Source organism: Melanerpes formicivorus, unplaced genomic scaffold (assembly GCF_026170545.1).
Source record: "Melanerpes formicivorus ecotype bairdi unplaced genomic scaffold, bMelFor1.0.p_v2 SCAF_21, whole genome shotgun sequence".
Classification (NCBI taxonomy): domain Eukaryota; kingdom Metazoa; phylum Chordata; class Aves; order Piciformes; family Picidae; genus Melanerpes; species Melanerpes formicivorus.
Genome location: NW_027142373.1, coordinates 842,915 through 860,791, shown reverse-complemented (window position 1 = coordinate 860,791; position 17,877 = coordinate 842,915). Strand labels below are relative to the sequence as shown.

At 51.3% G+C, this 17,877-nt stretch overlaps 1 protein-coding gene across 1 annotated transcript; it reads right to left on the bottom strand.

Moving 5' to 3' along the window:
* Positions 1 to 351: 351 nt before the first annotated feature.
* On the bottom strand, positions 352 to 17,660 carry STX12 (syntaxin 12). Its single transcript, XM_068150924.1, has 9 exons — positions 17,484 to 17,660; positions 13,126 to 13,195; positions 10,774 to 10,873; positions 7,877 to 8,014; positions 6,043 to 6,086; positions 4,016 to 4,121; positions 3,476 to 3,548; positions 3,231 to 3,313; positions 352 to 1,811 (listed from the first exon to the last, which is right to left on the bottom strand). The coding sequence occupies exons 1-9, from the start codon at positions 17,593 to 17,595 to the stop codon at positions 1,716 to 1,718; spliced, it is 822 nt and encodes a 273-aa protein (XP_068007025.1). The 5' UTR covers positions 17,596 to 17,660; the 3' UTR covers positions 352 to 1,715.
* Positions 17,661 to 17,877: the final 217 nt, after the last annotated feature.

Below are 17,877 nucleotides of genomic sequence, written 5' to 3'. Positions count from 1 at the left end.
AGAAGGACACACAGGGCCTCTGCTTTCGAGTCACACCTCACTGCACAGACTCGGCAGAACTGACGTTGTAGCAACAGGCAAATAGTCAAAGCTGACCCAACACTACTTCTGAGGCATCAGATCAATTTTTCTGTGATCAGCTCCTGTACAGCTCTCCACACAGGAGTTTTGTGTATGCCCTGTGAAAGCAGTTCAACGTTTCCAGCTCGTTTCACTCTGTAAGAAGCAGGGACCACAGCATTAAAGCTGGAGGAAGCACTGCTGTTGCTGATCCAAAGTCAGCCCAGCTTACAGAGAGCACTGCAAGCAGTCCTGGGCCAGTGTCTAAACTGCAAGAGGAGGAAGCTCTGAGACAGGCTTTTGAAAGTGTTTATTGATGGTTGTTAGATGGAATGATGGCGCAATAGTGCAAACCACTGTGCAAGTGGGAGAACACCTCCCTCCCCAGCTTCACATTTACTGTATTACACAGGAGACATGGAATAAGGATTAAATACAAAATGGGTCAGTATGCTGCATTTACCACACTCAGTTGGGCTTTGGACAGATCTCTGTTCCCTCAGTGGATGTCAGTTCAGAGCTATATCAGAGCGGGGAGTGGCTGCTACCTTCAGACCAGCTCTACTGGCAAGACAGCTGGAACCAGCCCTCTTCTGCTTGCACACTCGTCCTCAGCCTGCAAAACCCAGCACTTCACTCAGCCAGCTGCTGCACCTTGTTTCATAAAGAATGGGAAATGCCAGATGTTCACAAGCCACACATAATACTTACTGGCACACTACAGGTGAGCTTCAAGAGTACTTCTTCAGAAGCAAGATTTCATCTACCAGTCATCTATCTTGCTAGCTGACAAACTTTGGGGCCCACTTCCTTACCTTTGTGTGACTTTTCTCCCTGGAAGTTTCTGCAAACAACTAGGAGAGTGCAGCTAAACTTTGTATTTCTAGTGCTTGAGAGTCAGCATGGGAAGGTCCAATAATAAACAACCAGCTAAGGTCGCTAAGGAAGTTGCATTGTTAGATTGTAACTCTCAGAACATCCTGTCCTCAAATGTGGAATTTTGGGGGTGGGGGGGAAAAAAAAACAAACCACCACCCAAACCATGCTGAGAAAAGAAACACCACAAGGCTACACTGAGCAGCACACAGTGGTTCCAGCTGTGTGCCATGCATGCTTCTCCTTGCCATTCACACCTGCAGTGACATCTTCCTCTTCAAGAGAATTGATGACCACAACCACTTGGAAACTAATAAAACCATGGGGCAGGTACTGGAGACTCTAAGAGAAACTGCTGGACCAAGGTAATGTGCATCGCTGTTGTGCCCTCTTTGAAGGTCATTCTCATTCCAGTCCACCAAAGCTACCCCACACACAGGAAATGCTACAGGGTTGCCACTTGTCAAAACCAAGACAGCTCCACTTACTGATCACACTTCAGCATACAACTGGGGGGACAGGGAATAGTACAGTACAGAAAGCAAACCCACGAGATAGATCTCTGTTACATAAAACAAGATAATTTGTATAGAAACTGATAAATACTGTCTCCATGGTTCACTAATTCCAAACACTAGTTATCTGCACATTAGTTGCTAATATCTATTACTAGGAGTAGTTCCAGCTTGTGCTCTCTCAATTCATTTCCCAGCCTGGTCAGCCTGTTCGCTCTGAGGGAAGGGAATCTCAGCAATGAGACTAGGATCCACCTGGAGAGTTCATTTTGATGATGACATCCAGATAATGAGTCCTATGATTACACAGGCCACAGTAAGGCCAAGAATCAGGATACAGATCTTCTTACGGGATTTCTTCTAAGAAAAGAAGACAAAAAGCCACTGACAGCAGGAGCAGATGACAAGGAAAAGCAAATCCTCCACTCAATGTCACTGATTCAGCAAACCAGAGCACCTGGTAGCTGTGCTTGTCCAAGAGAAGCAGCCAGTGTGGGCTGAGCACTTCTGCATGTTCCTTAAACTGCTGAATGTTTTTAGTTTCAGGAGCACAATGGTCTAAGAGGTGCAGTTAAGTCAAAACGTGACAAGCTCTGCTCCCCTTAAGGAACAAGCTTGATGTCAAGCTGGCCACAAAAAAAGAGCACCTGGGAACACCTACCACAAGCTTGTCATCCCAAGGGACACCAGCATGGCTTCAGAGGAAGGCCACACATCTCTGTTTAGATCTTCCAGGTAAGTAATACAACTGCTGAGCAGTTCTCTGATACAATCTCCCCACAGCCACTTGGGGCTGGTGTGTTGCATTTCCACAGCCTAAATGATTTACTGTGCAGTTACTCTACTTGCATTGGACAGCTTGGATCACTTAATTCATCACAGGAAAACTCCAGTCTATCCACACACCCCAAATGGTTTTAACCTGATATCTAAGTATGTGAGGATAACTCTCTAGAACCACTTTCTTCTCCATCCAGAAAAACACATCCAAAGCTCCCAGACTGGGATTTGTAACACACCTCAAAGCTTTCTAAAGGAAGCTATAGAGAGGGAGAAAACTGCTAACTAAATGCTGCCAGAGAGTAAAAGCTTTTCCCCCTTTGTGTTCAACAGCACAGAGTTTCATTGCCACTGAACAGCTTGGGAGTTTGAGTTTCAATCTTGTGTGGCAGCCTCAAGCCCCAGCAGTGAGACTCTGTGTGGCACTGACTGAAGCAGGACCCTTATCCCCTCACACAACTTGGACCTACAGGGGCAGCAATGATGAAAGGAACCCACAGAACACATTGAATATCCTACACAAGGGAGACTGAAGCAGCAGTGAGAACTACTGCAAGAGGTTTGATGGGACAGGGATGACAGGATAGAAACCTAGGAGTTAGAAAGAAGGGTGCTGCAAATCCCAGTCACTGGCAGCTTCTTGAGTCTGGGCAAGGATTTCTGTGCATCAGGGCCTTGGCTGATGTTTACAAGATGGAGAAAACAGGAGAGTTTGCTCCTGTTCAATTGTTCTGACTCCTGAGAACAGCAAGGACAGCTGAGCACTGAACTTGCTGAGCACCCCTACACAGAGGAGCAGACACATCCTCTGCAGCAGCAGGCTCATGCCAGTGCTGCATTTCTGACTCAAGTGCTTTCTTACTCCTTGCAGCACAGTTCTGAGTGAGTGCCAGCTTGCAGGAGCTGTCATCAAAAATGTTTGGTGTGCTGCAGTCCCCACTCTGTGTCTTATCCTGTCTGTTCCATTGCTGCTCAACAGTCCCAGCAGACAGAATTTACCTGATAATAGGCAGCTCTCTGTAACTGCTCACTGGCTCTTTCCACGTGGACTTCTGCACTTTCCACATTGGCCTCTATGCTATCTATGGAAAAAAAAAGAAGAGAACTCATTACAACACATTTCAGAGCTTCAAGTGCCTGAAAATGAAACCAATCAGCAATGCAATGCTTTTGAGCCAAAACCCTGGGGAAATTAATCTATGTGGGCAAAACAGGGAGCAAACAAGAAGTCCCAAGGCACTTACCAATCATATCTCCTTGGTCATGAATCATCATGGCTAAATCCTTAAATATCTGATTGACATCCAAAATGTCTGCCTGAAGACAACAGTTTAAGAAGTTACAACAAACATTAGGTACAATTTCTCTGATCTTCATTCTCAGTTCCTCTTCTGAGCATTGCCAAGGCCAGACACCACCATTCACTGAGCAAGGTTCCTTGATGCTACCATCTGTGGAACCTGGGCTTAACACAGGAGCCTACAGTATTCCTGCTATGGAATATCTGTTTCCTGGCACCAGCAATTAACAATCTGGGATTGAGATGAACATCAGAACTTGAGTCCCTCCTGCCATCTCTGAAGGACCACCAGTCAGCACCAAAGGAAAATGTACCTAGTGTCCCTCAACAGGAGCAAGGAGACTGATCCTGGTATCAGTCCTCTCTACAAGGAACTCTATTCCTCCACCTTCAGAGCTCCTCAGCCCATCCCATTAGTTAGCACTGCAAGACTTCTTTGGATTATCTCCCAATACTGCCAAACTGTGCAGGATCTACTGGTCACCTCTAATTGCCTGATTGCTGTTTCTCTTTCTTTAATGAGTTCAAGGTCCTGTTCAGTTATTGCCACATCTTCGTCCTGAGACTGCATTTGATTCCAATCTTCACTGCTGCAAAGAGATGGAAAGGAAGTTGGAGTCTTTCTCTGAGCACAGCTATTTCCCCCCTCCATTTACAGCAAAGTGCCAGTGAGTTCAAGCTGAGAAGTTTTCTACAAGACACCCCCCAGGCTCCTGGCCCTGCAGCTGCATACAGAGGCAGGGGCTGGTTTGTGACAAGCTACAAACTGGAACATGTGAAACAAAGGGATGGGTCAGGACAAATGAAGAGGCTGGAAAGCACTGAGTTAGGTGCACAGGTCTAGGAGGTGAGAGTTATCTGCAGCACCACAGAGGAAGCCTTCTGACTTCAGTTCTAACTTCTGTGTATTTTTTTTTAAGTCCTTGTACCTTCCTCCTCTGTCACCATCCCCTAAACCAGGAGAAATCAAAGTGAAAGTCTTGACAGAGAGCAGGCTGCAAGCACAACAGGACCAGAATGAAAGATTCTGCATTCAAAGAGTCTCAGCTGCTATTTGGACTTTGGAGATTAAAGGGTTATAGTCTTTGAACTCATTGGTCTAGCAAGGACCTCACACACCAAAAGAGATCTTAAAATACAAATAGCTCTGCATGCCAGGCTCCCTCTCTCCTGATAAGCTGGCACCAGTTACAGCAGTTACAGTGGAGGCAGCACCTCCAACACCTCTATGTACCTACAATGTTCAGCATATAAAGTTCTTCAAGGGCAGCATCTCCTTCTCAGCACAGAGGTGTGCTGGGAAGCACTGCAACATTCCAGTGTTAGGTACACAACAGCACATAGCAAGTCTTAAAGTCTGAAGGTGCCAAAGGGAATGAAAATAAACCCCAGGAGTAGTAGCTCAGAGACAGCTGACCATGCTCAATCCAGCTGCAGGGTGACAGCAGGGTTTCAAGTATCTAAGGGAGAACTTTCTGGCACGTAGCACACCTTTGAGTGCAGAGCAGCTGTTGTGTGTCACTGTCTCTCACCAAGCTAGGAGCCTCTGCATGAACAGGTACCTGTCTGGTTCCCCTTGCAGTGACACTCATCACAGCATCTGTGTATCACAGAATCACAGAAACATCCAGGTTGGAAAAGACCCTTGGGATCATCAGCTCCAACCATTGACCCTACTCTACAAAGTCCCCAAGCACCACATCCAAACCACCTTTGAACACATCCAGGGTTGGTGACTCAGCCACCTCCCTGGGCAGTCCACCTGGCCATGGGCTACTGAATGAGCTGCACACCAAGAGCTGCCCTGCTGAGGTGCAGTTTGCTGGGTGTGTGAGCCAGGTCTCCTGGTTTAGAAAGCTGAAGGATTTATACAGACAGTGCTGACAGATTTAATTCCAGTTTTCTCCAACAGCACAAAGTGAGACAGGGGTCAGAGACACTCCTGCAGTGCCTTGAGTTCTCTCCCCACCCCATGCAGCTGCTGAGCACTTTCCAAGCCTGTCAGCTCTGCAGGCACACAGTTACTGCTCTGGCAGGTGAGAGAAGTGCTCTGTTCTGTGCATGCTCCAGGACTAGTTTGCCAGTGCACACATCCAGGACCTCTCAGTTCTAGGCAGCTTCATCCACTACTCTAACAGCTCCAAGAGGGCTGCTGGAGAACACCCAAACCCATGACAGTGGCTCTTTGTGGAAGGAGTCACAGTGAGAGAAACCCTGTCTGCTGATCTTGTGCTCATAGTCCAGAAAGTGAGGAGCTCTAACTGCCACACTCTAGGGACTCTGCTCTTCTCCTCAGGGCAGCCAACCCACATTCAGGAGGATAAAACTCTGTCCCAGGCAGTTCTTTGTTTACACTGCATATTGAAAGCACTGTAACAACTGCATTTCAAATCCTTCTGCTTTGCATTCCACTAGCAGAGCCTTGCCCAATTTACCATAACATCTCTCACCACAAAATCTCCAGTGACAGAGAGTTAAAAGCAGAAGATCAGGAGCAGAAGGCACAGTTACCTATCAAAGGACACAAGCTGCTCTTCTCTGAACCGCTCATCAGCCTGCAAGACAGAAATCACTTATTAGCCTTGATGAGTGTCAGGGCCCCTCCCCAAAGCAACAGGAGAATCTTGAATCACAGAATGGGAGAGGTTGGAAGGGACCTCTACAGATCAACTCCAATCCCCCTGCCAGGGCAGGATCACCCAGGGCAGGGCACACAGGAACACATCCAGGTGGGTCTGGAAAGTCTGCAGAGGAGGAGACTGCACAACCTCTCTGGGCAGCCTGCTCCAGGCTCCAGCACCCTCACAGGGACAAAGTTTTCCTTTCTGTTCCCATGGCACCTCCTCTGCCCCAGCTTGCCTCCAGTGCCCCTTGTGCTGTCCTTGGACATCCCTGAGCAGAACCTGGCTCCAGCCCTGCACATCTTCATCCCCAGCAATGAGGGCAGCCCTCAGGCTCCTCTGCTCCCAGCCCCAGCTCCCTCAGCCTGGCCTCACAGGGAGATGTTCCACTGCCTGCAGCAGCTTTGTGGCTCTGCACTGGACTCTCTCAAGCAGTTCCCTGAGGTCCTTTTTGACCTGAGGGGCCCAGAACTGCACACAAGATTCCATATGCAGTCTCACCAGGCAGGGTAAAGCATGTCTGTCCAGAGAGATCTTTGAGAAAGCCACTGGCACTTCAACTTCCAGATTTAAATTAGGTTAATTTAGATCTACATCAATCTTTAGGTGCAAGTTTTAGATTCAGACTGTCTCTGCAAGTCAGAGCAATCAAAGCACCTGCTCTGTTTACTCAGCTCTGCTGTCATTGTTTGGCATTTCTTTTCTCAACAGACAGCAAAAGGTTCTCAGTGATACCCAACAGATCAATGTGTTCCCTTGGAGCAGTTCTGAATGGTTGCTTAATACAAAGCCCCAAGGCAAGGGGACAAAAATGGCCTTTTCATTACAAATTCTTAGGGCTTTGTCAAAATCCAACAGAAGGAGGAGAAGGTTTGAACATACACTGGAGGTATTGGCAGCAAGAAACTAAAGAAACCCAGGGTGAGATTTGAGATGCAGTTTAAGGTGTGGGCAGCTTCCAAATGATCTCTTCCATTTCATAGTCCAGGGCTGATGTCAAGCAAAGGGCAGCCTGCAGCACTTTGTGAGTAGCTATACTTGGACTTCCCATCTCATCCTCACAACATTTGCAACTACCAGGTTCACAGCCACAGAATGATCTGGGTTGGAAGGGACCTCCGAAGCTCATCCAGTCCAACCCCCTGTGCTCAGCAGAGACATTCTCCACTAGATCAGGTTGCCCAGAGCCTCTTCAGCCTCACCTTGAGTATCTCCAGGGATGGAGCCTCAACCATCTCCCTGGGTAACCTGTTCCAGTCTTCCACCACTCTCATGGTGCAGAACTTGCTCCTCACATCCAATCTAAATCTGTTCTAGTCTGAAGGCATTGTCCCCATCCTGTCCCTGCAGGCCTTTGTCAACAGTCTCTCTCCATCTTTCTTGTAGCCTCCTTCAGGCACTGCAAGGCTGCTCTAAGGTCTCCCTGGAGTCTTCTCTTCTCCAGGCTGAACACCCCCAGCTCCCTCAGCCTCTCTTTGTAGCAGAGGTTCTCCAACCCCTGATGTTTTTTGTGGCCTTCCTCTGGACCCCCTCTACTAATATTCCCAAGGAGCACACCAAAGTCAGTGCCTGCTTACAACATCTGCAAGGGGACTGACACCCCCACACCTCATCTGCCCTCAGGAAGGTGTCAGCACAGAGCTGTGAGGTTGGCAGGGAGGCACAAGATCTCTCCAAACCTCCCAGTTCTCTCCAGCAGCAGCAGCTTTGGTCTCAGTACTCACAGAGATACGGGAGCCAGCTCTGGCCCTTGCCACAGTCTCCTTTTCCTTCTCTGACACTCTCCTCTGGACTGCCTGGAAGTTGTTCAGGGCTGTGGAGAAGTCGTTCATCAAACGCTCCTTCTGAAGCCTCTGCTGGCGCTGCAGGAACAAAACCCAGAGCTCAGATGTGGCCATTCCCGGCAGGGTCACTGCCAGACCCTTCCTGGTAACCACAACAGTGAGTGCTGCCACTCCAGGGATCTTCTGGGGTGCCTGGGAGAACAAACCCCCAGCCTGTTTGAATTCTTTCTCCTGTGTGCTCTGTGCCTTGCCTGCTGCAGAACACTTTGGGGGCAGTGAGGTTCCTCTAATTTTAGTCCAGGTCTAAGTGTGAAGTTGAGAGCTCTGCTGGATCATTGCTTTCACTCAAATCATGGCCCAGGAGCCTGCCACATTTAATTATGTACCTTTTGCCTACTACAATGTCTTTACTTAGCCAATCTGGAGCTACTTAACTTCCTCATGCCCTGCTAAGACAACCTTTAACTTTCTGCCAATCATAGGAAGCCCACAGCTCCAGGACTGATGCCAACACCCATGAGCCACTGCCACGAGCTGTCTCTCCCAGCCATGCCACACTACAAGCCTGCTGTTATTTGGCCAGAGAACATCCTTAGTGCTGATAACCACTGCAGTTCATCTTTTCTCCCCATGGTACAGTATCAACTTACTTAGCCTCCACAGAGCAGCTCTCTGGAGTGCTGACATCCCAGATAGGGGAAACAAGAAGTTGTGAAAAACCCTGGCCCTGGGGTGCTCACATAGAAGCATGGAATGGTTTAGCTTGGAAGGGATCTTAAAGCTCATCCAGTGCCAACCCTCTGCCATGGGCAGGGACACCTCACACCAGCCCAGGTTGCTCAAGGTCTCATCCAGCTTGGCCTTGAACACCTCCAGGGAGGGGACAGCCACAGCTTCCCTGGGCAACCTGTGCCAGTGTCTCCCCAGCCTCACTCTAAAGAATTTCTTCCTCATCTCCAGTCTCAATCTCCCCTCTCCCAGCTCAAAGCCACTGCCCCTCATCCTGGCACTCCCAGCCCTTGTCACAAGTCCCTCCCCAGCTCTCCTGGATCCCTGTCAGGTACTGGAAGGCTGCTCTGAAGTCTCCCTGGAGCCTTCTCTTCTCCAGGCTGATCAGCCCCAACTCTCCCAGTCTGTCCCCACAGTCCTCTGATGATCCTTGTGGCCTCTTCTGGACCCTCTCCAACAGTTCCATGTCCTTGTGCTGGGGGGCCCTGAGCTGGACACAGCTCAGCTTTTATGTTTTCTATTAAAGGTGTTCCCAACAGCTGCCTCAAACTGCAGGCTTGCCACTTCTGCAATCCTTCAAGGAGTTTCAATCAAGGCCTCAGCAATTCCAAGGAAATAAATGTTGGCAATTAATTTCTTCTGCCCTAAACCACGACAGCAGCCTCCATCACACTGCAGCCTCCATCTGAGCCACCCAGCAGCAATAATCCTTCTGCCAGCTGCTGCTGATTGCCTGGACTGCTCCAGCAGCCTCCACTGCCCATCCCTGCAGCACTCAGTGAGATGCACATGACAGGATTTTGATCACCAGAGGGAGATTAACTGAAAGATATTTGCAGAACAAACAGGCAAAACGTGGCCATGCTTGCAACTGGCACATAAACCTCCAACCCCACAATTAGCCTGGGACAACATCTGCTGACCCACATCCCAGCAGCAGCCCCAGACTGAGAGACATCAGGCCTGTGGCACTGACTGGAAGCAGAGCAAGGAAATGCCAGCAGCAGAGGACTGTCCCTTCATTTTTCCATAGGAAGGGAGAACTCAAGAGGCTGTTTGGCAAGAGCCAAAGTCAGAAGCTCTGCCTCACTGTATTTTCACTGTGAGTCAGGTGAGTCAGCTGTTTCCCTGCTGCTGATCAATCCCATGCAAGGGGAAGCTGTTTGGGGTGCTCTCATTTCACACTGATGTGCAGTTGGCTGGGAGTTATCCTAAAAGCTGCCCCAGGGCACTGTGTTAATAACACTGCTGAAAAATCACTGTGTTTAAAATGATTATTAAACAGTCACAGAGTGGCTCAGGTTGGAAGGGACCCCAGAGCTCATCAACCTCCTCACCATAGGCAGGGACACCTCCCAGCCAGACTCAGCTGCTCAGGGCCTCATCCAACCCAGCCTTGAACACCTCCAGGCAGGAGGCATCCACAGCCTCCCTGGGCAGCCTGTGCCAGAGTCTCATTACCCTCACATGAAGAACTTCTTCCTCAGCTCCAGTCTAACCCTGCTCTGCCTCAGCTTCAAACCACTCCCCCTTGTCCTGTCTCCAGACAACCTCAGGAAAAGTCCCTCTGCAGCTTTCCTGCAGGATCCCTTCAGGTACTGGCAGGCAGCTCTGAGGTCCCCCATGAGTCATCTCCTCTTCAGGCTGCACACTCCCAGCTCCCTCAGCCTGGCCTCACAGCAGAGCTGCTCCAGCCCTTGGATCATCTTTGTGGCCTCCTTTGGACTCACTCCATAGCTCTGTGTCCTTCTGCTGAGGACACCAGAACTGGAGGCAGGACTGGAGGTGAGGTCTCAGCAGAGCAGAGTCCAGGGGCAGAATCCCCTCTCATGCCTTATTAAATATTAAAGGTGATTTACTCAGAAAAGCAGCACTGCATCCTCCAACCTCCCCAAACATTTATGGCTGCCTACTCTCATGTGATGAAGTTTTGTACCTCTTTGCCTCCAGGAAATGTTGTTTTCCTAGTGTCACAAGCAGTCAGAATGCATCCAGTGTCCGTCCTCCAACAGCTCTGCAGAAGGCTGCTCTCTCTCTCTGAGGCTGTGGTCTAAGCTAGTTTCATGAACTGAGTGCTGTGAAAATTTGTGCAGATCCTGTGTGCCTACCTGTTCAGAAGCAGAGAGAGGAAGTGGCAGAGACCCCAGCTCCTTGAGATACTCATTGGTCTCCTTGGCCAGGCGGTTTGCAGAGTGCTGGAGCTGCTGTCTGAAAGGGCAAACACAGGAACAAAAGCTTCTACCTGCAATGCGGACTCTGAGCATGTCCCCTTCCAACACAGTGACCATGCAGGGGGGCTGAGATGGCCCACAGTTTATCACAGAATGCTCTGGGTTGGAAGGGACCTCCAAAGCTCATCCAGTCCAATCCCTGCAGTCAGCAGGGACATCCTCCACTAGACCAGGTTACCCAGAGCCCTGTTGAGCCTCACCTTGAATATCACCAGGGATGGGCGGGGGGGGGGGCAAACTCCTCCCTGGGCAACCTGTTGCAGTGTTCCACCACTCTCCTGGTACAGAACTTACTGCTCACATCCAATCTCAGTCTGCTCTGCTCTCATTTCAAACCACTGTCCCTCATCCTGTCCCTGCTGGCCTTTGGGAACAGTCCCTCTGCAGCCTTCTTGTAACCCTTCAGGTACTGGAAGGTTGCTCTAAGGTCTCCCTGAAGCCTCCTCTTCTCCAGGCTGAACAACCCCAGCTCCCTCAGCCTGTCTTTACAGCAGAGCTGCTCCAGCCCCCTGGATCATTTTCCTGGCCCTCCTCTGGACCCTCTCCATCATTCTGCTGAGGTTTTCCCTCTAATGGAATAGAGAGGCACATTTAGCTTTTACCATCAACTGGACTCTGGACTACACTTTAAGAAGGGGTTCAAAGTCCTGTGCTCCCTGCTAACCAGGAGGTTTTAAAAGATAAGAGAGAGAAACTCAAGGAAGAGAGAACTTCACTCGGTGAGCAGCATCGGCTTTTAGTGTGAACTCTTCCTGAGCCAGTTGGTAAACTGCTCACTTGAGAACTGCCAACTCCATTGGTTAAATGCCCATTTGATACAGATACAGAGACTCAGAGATACTAATTAATGGTCAGAGGGAGGAAAGATCCAGCTCCTGCTTTGGGAAGTGCAAGGCTTCCCCTTGAGCCTTCATGTTTTCCAGCAACATTGCAACTCAAAGCTGTGGTTGCAAAGGATGCAGTGCAGCAGCACCTTCACCAGCACCACACTGCAGACATTCCTGGCACTGAACTTCATGCACAGACATCATCAGAGGTGCAGCTGATTAGACAGACTGCCAGGGCTCCACTGAGAACAGAGCCTGGAGTTTTATTTTGCAGTCTAGGACTGCAAACCAGGAAGGCACAAAGCACTGAACCAAGGGCCAGGCCCTGTGCCACTCAGGGGATGCAAGATGCTTAAGTGAAGCTCAGCAGCCCAGTAGGTACACAGAGTGCTCAGGCTGGGGAAGCTGAGCTGCAGTGAGAGCTGAATAACTCCACCTCACATTTTGGTGTTAAGCTTTATGGCAGCTGACTGTTTGTGGAGCACAACCACTCTAGCCCTAAAGAGCAGGGCCACTTCTACAACACAATTAACTGGAAGGCTATTTGATTAGTGTTTAGTTCCTTAATCTATAGATTAAATACAGATCCAGGGAACTGAGCAGCTCAGGCAAACTCTTCTCTCCACCAGCCAGGCTCCAATCTGATCATCTCACCTGATCTCACCCTTCTACTGTAAGGTGATTACCAGCACCAGCCATCAACTTCCCCAAACTCAGCTGTTCTAAAGCTGGGCAAGTTGCAGATCCAGAGATTCTCCTCAGGAGATGCAGGCAGAACTTACTTACAGGTTTTCTTTAATGACTCTACAAATGACTCTACTCCACCTTGCTGTTTGTGCATCCCAAGGCTGTGAAAGATGCCCAGACACAGCCTGCCTGCTCAGCCTCTCGAGGGCTCAGTTTGGACTATGTCTTCCCCACAGCCACATTCTCCTTCTGAGATGACATGTGGCATTTTGGCTGCACATGGGCTGGCTAATCTTTCTAGTGCCTAAATCCACCTGTCCCACAAGCTACTCCCTCATCATTTATTGGGCTTCCTGGCTGGTTTTGCTTATTGCTCTTACAAGAGGGCCAAATGTCTCCTGTGGCACAGGTGTGTTGCAAGTCACAAGTGGAGCTACAATAGCTACTTCTCAGAGTCCAGCTGATGCATGCCTGATGTCCTCTGACCCCTTTGCAAGTAAGCTAAAGATTCTCTAACCATTCCTGTAGCTCTGAATGGCTTCTCCAGAGTCCTGCAGAAACACCTTCATTCATCCAGTAACTGGCTTAATGCAGCCAGCCATTTCTGATCAGTAGGACTGTATCAAATGTAGCTCATCAAGCATCTCCAAAGCAAGGTCCTCTCAGGATGCAGATAAAAATGAAACACACAAATATTAGCTCAGTTAATACTTACAAGTTCTCCTGGAGCTTGCTGGAATCCTGCTTGGTTCCCAGCTGGATCATCAAATTCTTTATCTGAGCAGCTGAAGATAAAAAGATGAGTTAGGAAGACAAGTTCTAGTGGGTTTCATTCCTCCAGCTTTCCCCAAGAATTTGTCTCAATGTTTGACTTGACTGAAGCTGTCAAGTCACATCCTTTCCTCACTCCCATTCCTTGCTTTAAATGCAAACTGGTTTTTTAAACATCCCCATTTAGCCACAATCCAGCCCAACAGAGCAGCCCTCAGATGAAGAAGTGACAGTGATACACCCCCCAGGGATGAGTGCATGGACCTAAAAGCTCTTCATCCTCATCCTTTTCAGACCAACTAACACACCTGGTGCAGCAGATACAGACTGGAGGGAAGGGATGCCATCCAGATTAAGGACCTTGACAGGCTGGAGAGATGAGCCCAGGACAACCTCATGAGGTTCAACAAGGCAAAGTGCAAGGTCCTGCAGCTGGGTCAGGGCAATCCCAGGCACTGCTATAGGCTGGGCAGGGACTGGCTGGAGAGCAGCCCTGCAGAAAAGGCCTTGGGGGTGCTGGGGGATGAGAAGCTCAACAGGAGCCAACAGTCAGCACTTGCAGCCCAGAGAGCCAAGCAGAGCCTGGGCTGCAGCAAGAGAAGCACAGCCAGCAGGGCCAGGGAGGGGATTCTCCCCCTCTGCTCCGACCCCACCTGGAGCTCTGTGTCCAGTTCTGGAGCCTCTGTTCCAGGGAGGATCTGGAGGTGCTGGAAGGGGTCCAGAGAAAGGCCACAAGGATGAGCAGAGGGCTGGAGCTGCTCTGCTATGAGCACAGGCTGAGAGAGTTGGGATTGTTCAGTCTGGAGAAGAGATGGCTCTGAGGAGACCTAATTGTGGCCTTCCAGTATCTGAAGGGGGCTCCAAGAAAGCTGGGGAGGGACTTTTGAGGGTGTCAGGGAGTGACAGAACTGGGGGGGATGGAGCAAAACTAGAAGTGGGTAGATTCTAACTGGATGTTAGGAAGAAGTTGTTGCCCATGAGGATGGTGAGAGACCGGCACAGGTTGCCCAGGGAGGTGGTGGAAGCCTCATCCCTGGAGGTTTGGAAGGTCAGGGTGGATGTGGCTGTGAGCAACCTGCTGTAGTGTGAGGTGTCCCTGGCCATGGCAGGGGGCTTGGAGCTGGCTGATCCTTGAGGTCCCTTCCAACCCTGACAATTCTATGATTCCCTGGTTGATTCTGCTAGTTCTGTGTTTTAGGCTGTCAGTGCTGCACAAGAACTTTGTTATGCTGTGTTGCATAATAAAATCCAGCACAAACAATCCTTCAAGAAGAGCAGACAGCAAATTACCCTTCATGATTACCTTGCATTGATCTGCAATCAGGCTGTAGTGAGGAGAGCTACTCCAGTCCTCTTTCTCCCTGTGTTTTCCCCATTTCCCCCTGTAGGCACTGCTGAACATGCAAGCACACAGAGAATCATCTCAAACTGCTAACCCACCTGGCACACAAACCAATCTTCTCTCCCCACTTTCTCTACCTCAGATTATTTTGGGACAGATACAACAAGCTGAGCCACTTCATTCTGCAGCTGCACAACTGCTGCCATTGCTGGAGACACTGGGTGCTCATGGCAGCAGCACAATGGTTGCCTGGCTCCAATCAATCAGGAAATCAAATGTTGTCCCACCAAGCATTGAGACAAGATCTAGAAGGATCAGCTTAATACAGCTCTGGAGGCAGCTGAACTGAGTTGAGATATCCCTTTAGCAAGAGCTACTCTGCCCTGGTGTGGCTGCATCTGGAATACTGTGTGCAGTTCTGGGCCCCTCAGTTCAAAAAGGACCTCAGGGAACTGCTTGAGAGAGTCCAGTGCAGAGCCACAAAGCTGCTGCAGGCAGTGGAACATCTCCCTGTGAGGACTGGCTGAGGGAGCTGGGGCTTGGAGCAGAGGAGCCTGAGGGCTGCCCTCATTGCTGGGGATCAAGATGTGCAGGGCTGGAGCCAGGCTCTGCTCAGGGATGTCCAAGGACAGCACAAGGGGCACTGGGGGCAAGCTGGAGAAGAGGAGGTGCCAGGGGAACAGAAGGGAAAACTTTGTCCCTGTGAGGGTACTGGAGCCTGGAGCAGGCTGCCCAGAGAGGTAGTGCAGTCTCCTTCTCTGAAGACATTCAAAAGCTGCCTGGATGTGTTCCTGGGTGAGCCACCCTAGGTGACTCTGCCTTATCAGGGTCATTGGACTCAATCTCCAGGGGTCCCTTCCAACCCCTCCCATTCTGTGAAGAGCTCCTTCCAGTTCAGTGACAGCCATCCCACTGGTGCTGCTTTCAGCCTGGAGCAGGCCACTTCAGGTCCCTCACTGTGTTTCTGGAGAAACATGAGATTCCTCCAACAGGCCCTTCCTTTAATGCCCAGTGGTTTAGAGCAAGGGCAACTTGGCTAAGGCTGCAATATGATGTGTCAGTAATTAGGCAATGAGTCTGCCTTTGCATCCAGCACAACTCTGAGAATTCCAGGCTCCTAAGCAGCAAGGAGCAGCTGCTACACTCAGCTGAACATGGCTTTAGCAGGCAAGGCTGCAGGTACCTGACAGCTCTGTCAGCCACAGGAAGGTCAGAAGAGTTCACAGTCAAGTCCAAGAGACAAAAGCCACATGAAGTACACCTCGTGTGTGGATATCAAAGAGCTCTAATGTCCAGATATTGTATGATCTATTTCTTCCTCCACTGGGAGAAAATTGTTCATGAGTCCCACTCCTGTGCCAGCTCTGTGCTTCCTGTTCTGCTCTGAGCCAGGTCCAGCAGCTTGCTATGCTTCAGTTTACCTCAGCCAGCAGCAGTGCAGAGAGGCTACACAGAATCAGAGCAAAGTGTCTGGGAGGCCAAAGGAGCTCCTGACTTGATTCTCTGCATAGTGAGTGCTGACATGGCACAGAGAGCTCCCTCAGCCAGCACCTTTCAGTTTCCAAACCCCTTCAGTTTTAGGCTGTAAAGCCTTCCCCACAGTGTCTATTTTACACTCAAGATTACCTAAACCATTTCAATCTCTGCTCCAGATGCTTAGGTAATCTAGCAGCCTGGCAAGCACCAGCTCTGCCAGCTCAGGTCACCCATTCTCTGTTCATTTGGTGAGAAATGCTAACTACACTTTCCCAAGAGCAGCCAATGACAGTCAGTGGTCTCTACTGTTTGCTGGGTAAGGAATGAAAGGAGAAATAAGGAGAGGCTTAAACCTTCGGTATCTCTGCTCCCAGGCTTCAATGGCAAGCTTTTATAAGTGTAATAAAGTTAATGACCAGAACGTTCAGTCAGATGTTCTGCCTGTTCCCACCCACCCTGATACAATCTCTAAGGCTGTTTGTTTCATGTATGAATGTCAGTGTGCCCAGAGAGGGTGGCTGCTGGTCATGAGACGGTGGAAGCTTGCCCTGTGAGGAAGAGAAGCTGAACTACGTCGAAGGGGAAGCTCACAGCAGTGCCACGGGAGGGAGGCAGGGTGTAGAGAAAAAAAGGGGAAAGCCCAGACAGCTCCTGGGTGCTTTGGTGAGCTCAGAAGCAACTCAGCTAGCAGCTGTGCCTGTCCTACAAGGAAACGACCACAGCAGCTCCAGCTGTGCTGATAGCTTTGTGCAACTGAATTGGGTACGTCAACACCTTCAGGAAGAACCAATGAGTTCCACTGACTTTGCCCTACAACCCCTGCGGATCGGGACAACTGAGGCCTTTCTTAGCACCGAGGGTGGAATCAAAGCCTCTTCTGGAAGTAAGCAGTGTTTCGGCGATCAATACAAGGACTTCAAACGATTAGCTGATGACACACCGATCACTTTCTCCAACCACAGCCACACGACCAGGAACCCGCAAGCCCCCTGCCTTCAGGGCAGCCTGTCCGGCTGAAGGCTTCCCTGCGCAAGGGCAGCAGCGAGGAGGGCAGGGGCAGCTCCGCGCCGGCAGCTGCCGTGCGGCTTCCCCCGCGCCCTGCGCACCGCTGCGGGACAACCGCGACAGCCTGCGCTGCCCGCTGCCGCCTCAGCGCCCGCTGCCGGCCCCGCAAGGCGGGCCACAGGAGGGTCGCAAGCCAGGGGCGGCCGCTGGAAACGCGCAGCTCGGCCACGGCGGCGCGAACCCCGCAGCAAAGCCAAGGCGGCGGACGAGCTGCCAGGGACCGGGTACGGCGGAGGGGGCTCCGCTGCCGGCAGCTCACGGTGCGGGGCTCTGCGGCTCCCCCCGCCCGGCACCGCCCTGACGGAGGCTCCGCCGGCCCCGGGGAACGGCGGCTCCCGCGGGACCCCGAGCAGAGCCGCCCCGGCGGGGCGCTGCCGGGCCGGGCCGCCCGGCTCCCCCCCGGGCCCGGGCGCACTCACTGTACTGCGCGATGCGCTGCACGTTGGCGCTGCATGTCTGGATGATGCTGCCGAAGTCCCGCGGCGGGGCCGGCGGCCCGGGGCGGTAGGGGTCCAGCGGTCCGTACGACATGGTTGGGGCGGAAGCAGGGAGCGCAGCGCCGCCGGGCCCAGCTGACAGAGACGCGCCGGCTCCGCGCATGCGCGGCCGTGTGACGGAGCCCCGCGCACGCCCCGGGCGCGGCCCCGGCGCCTGCGCGCTCCAGGGGCGGGGTGCCCGCGGCTGCCGTGGCAACGAGGCGCGCGCCCCGCCCGCGCCCGTCCCGGGCAGAGCTGTCTGCGTGCGGCCCCGCCCGCGGCCGGCCCTGGCGGGAGGCTCCGTGCGTGCGGGTTCAGTACCTGCGCGTGGGCAGGG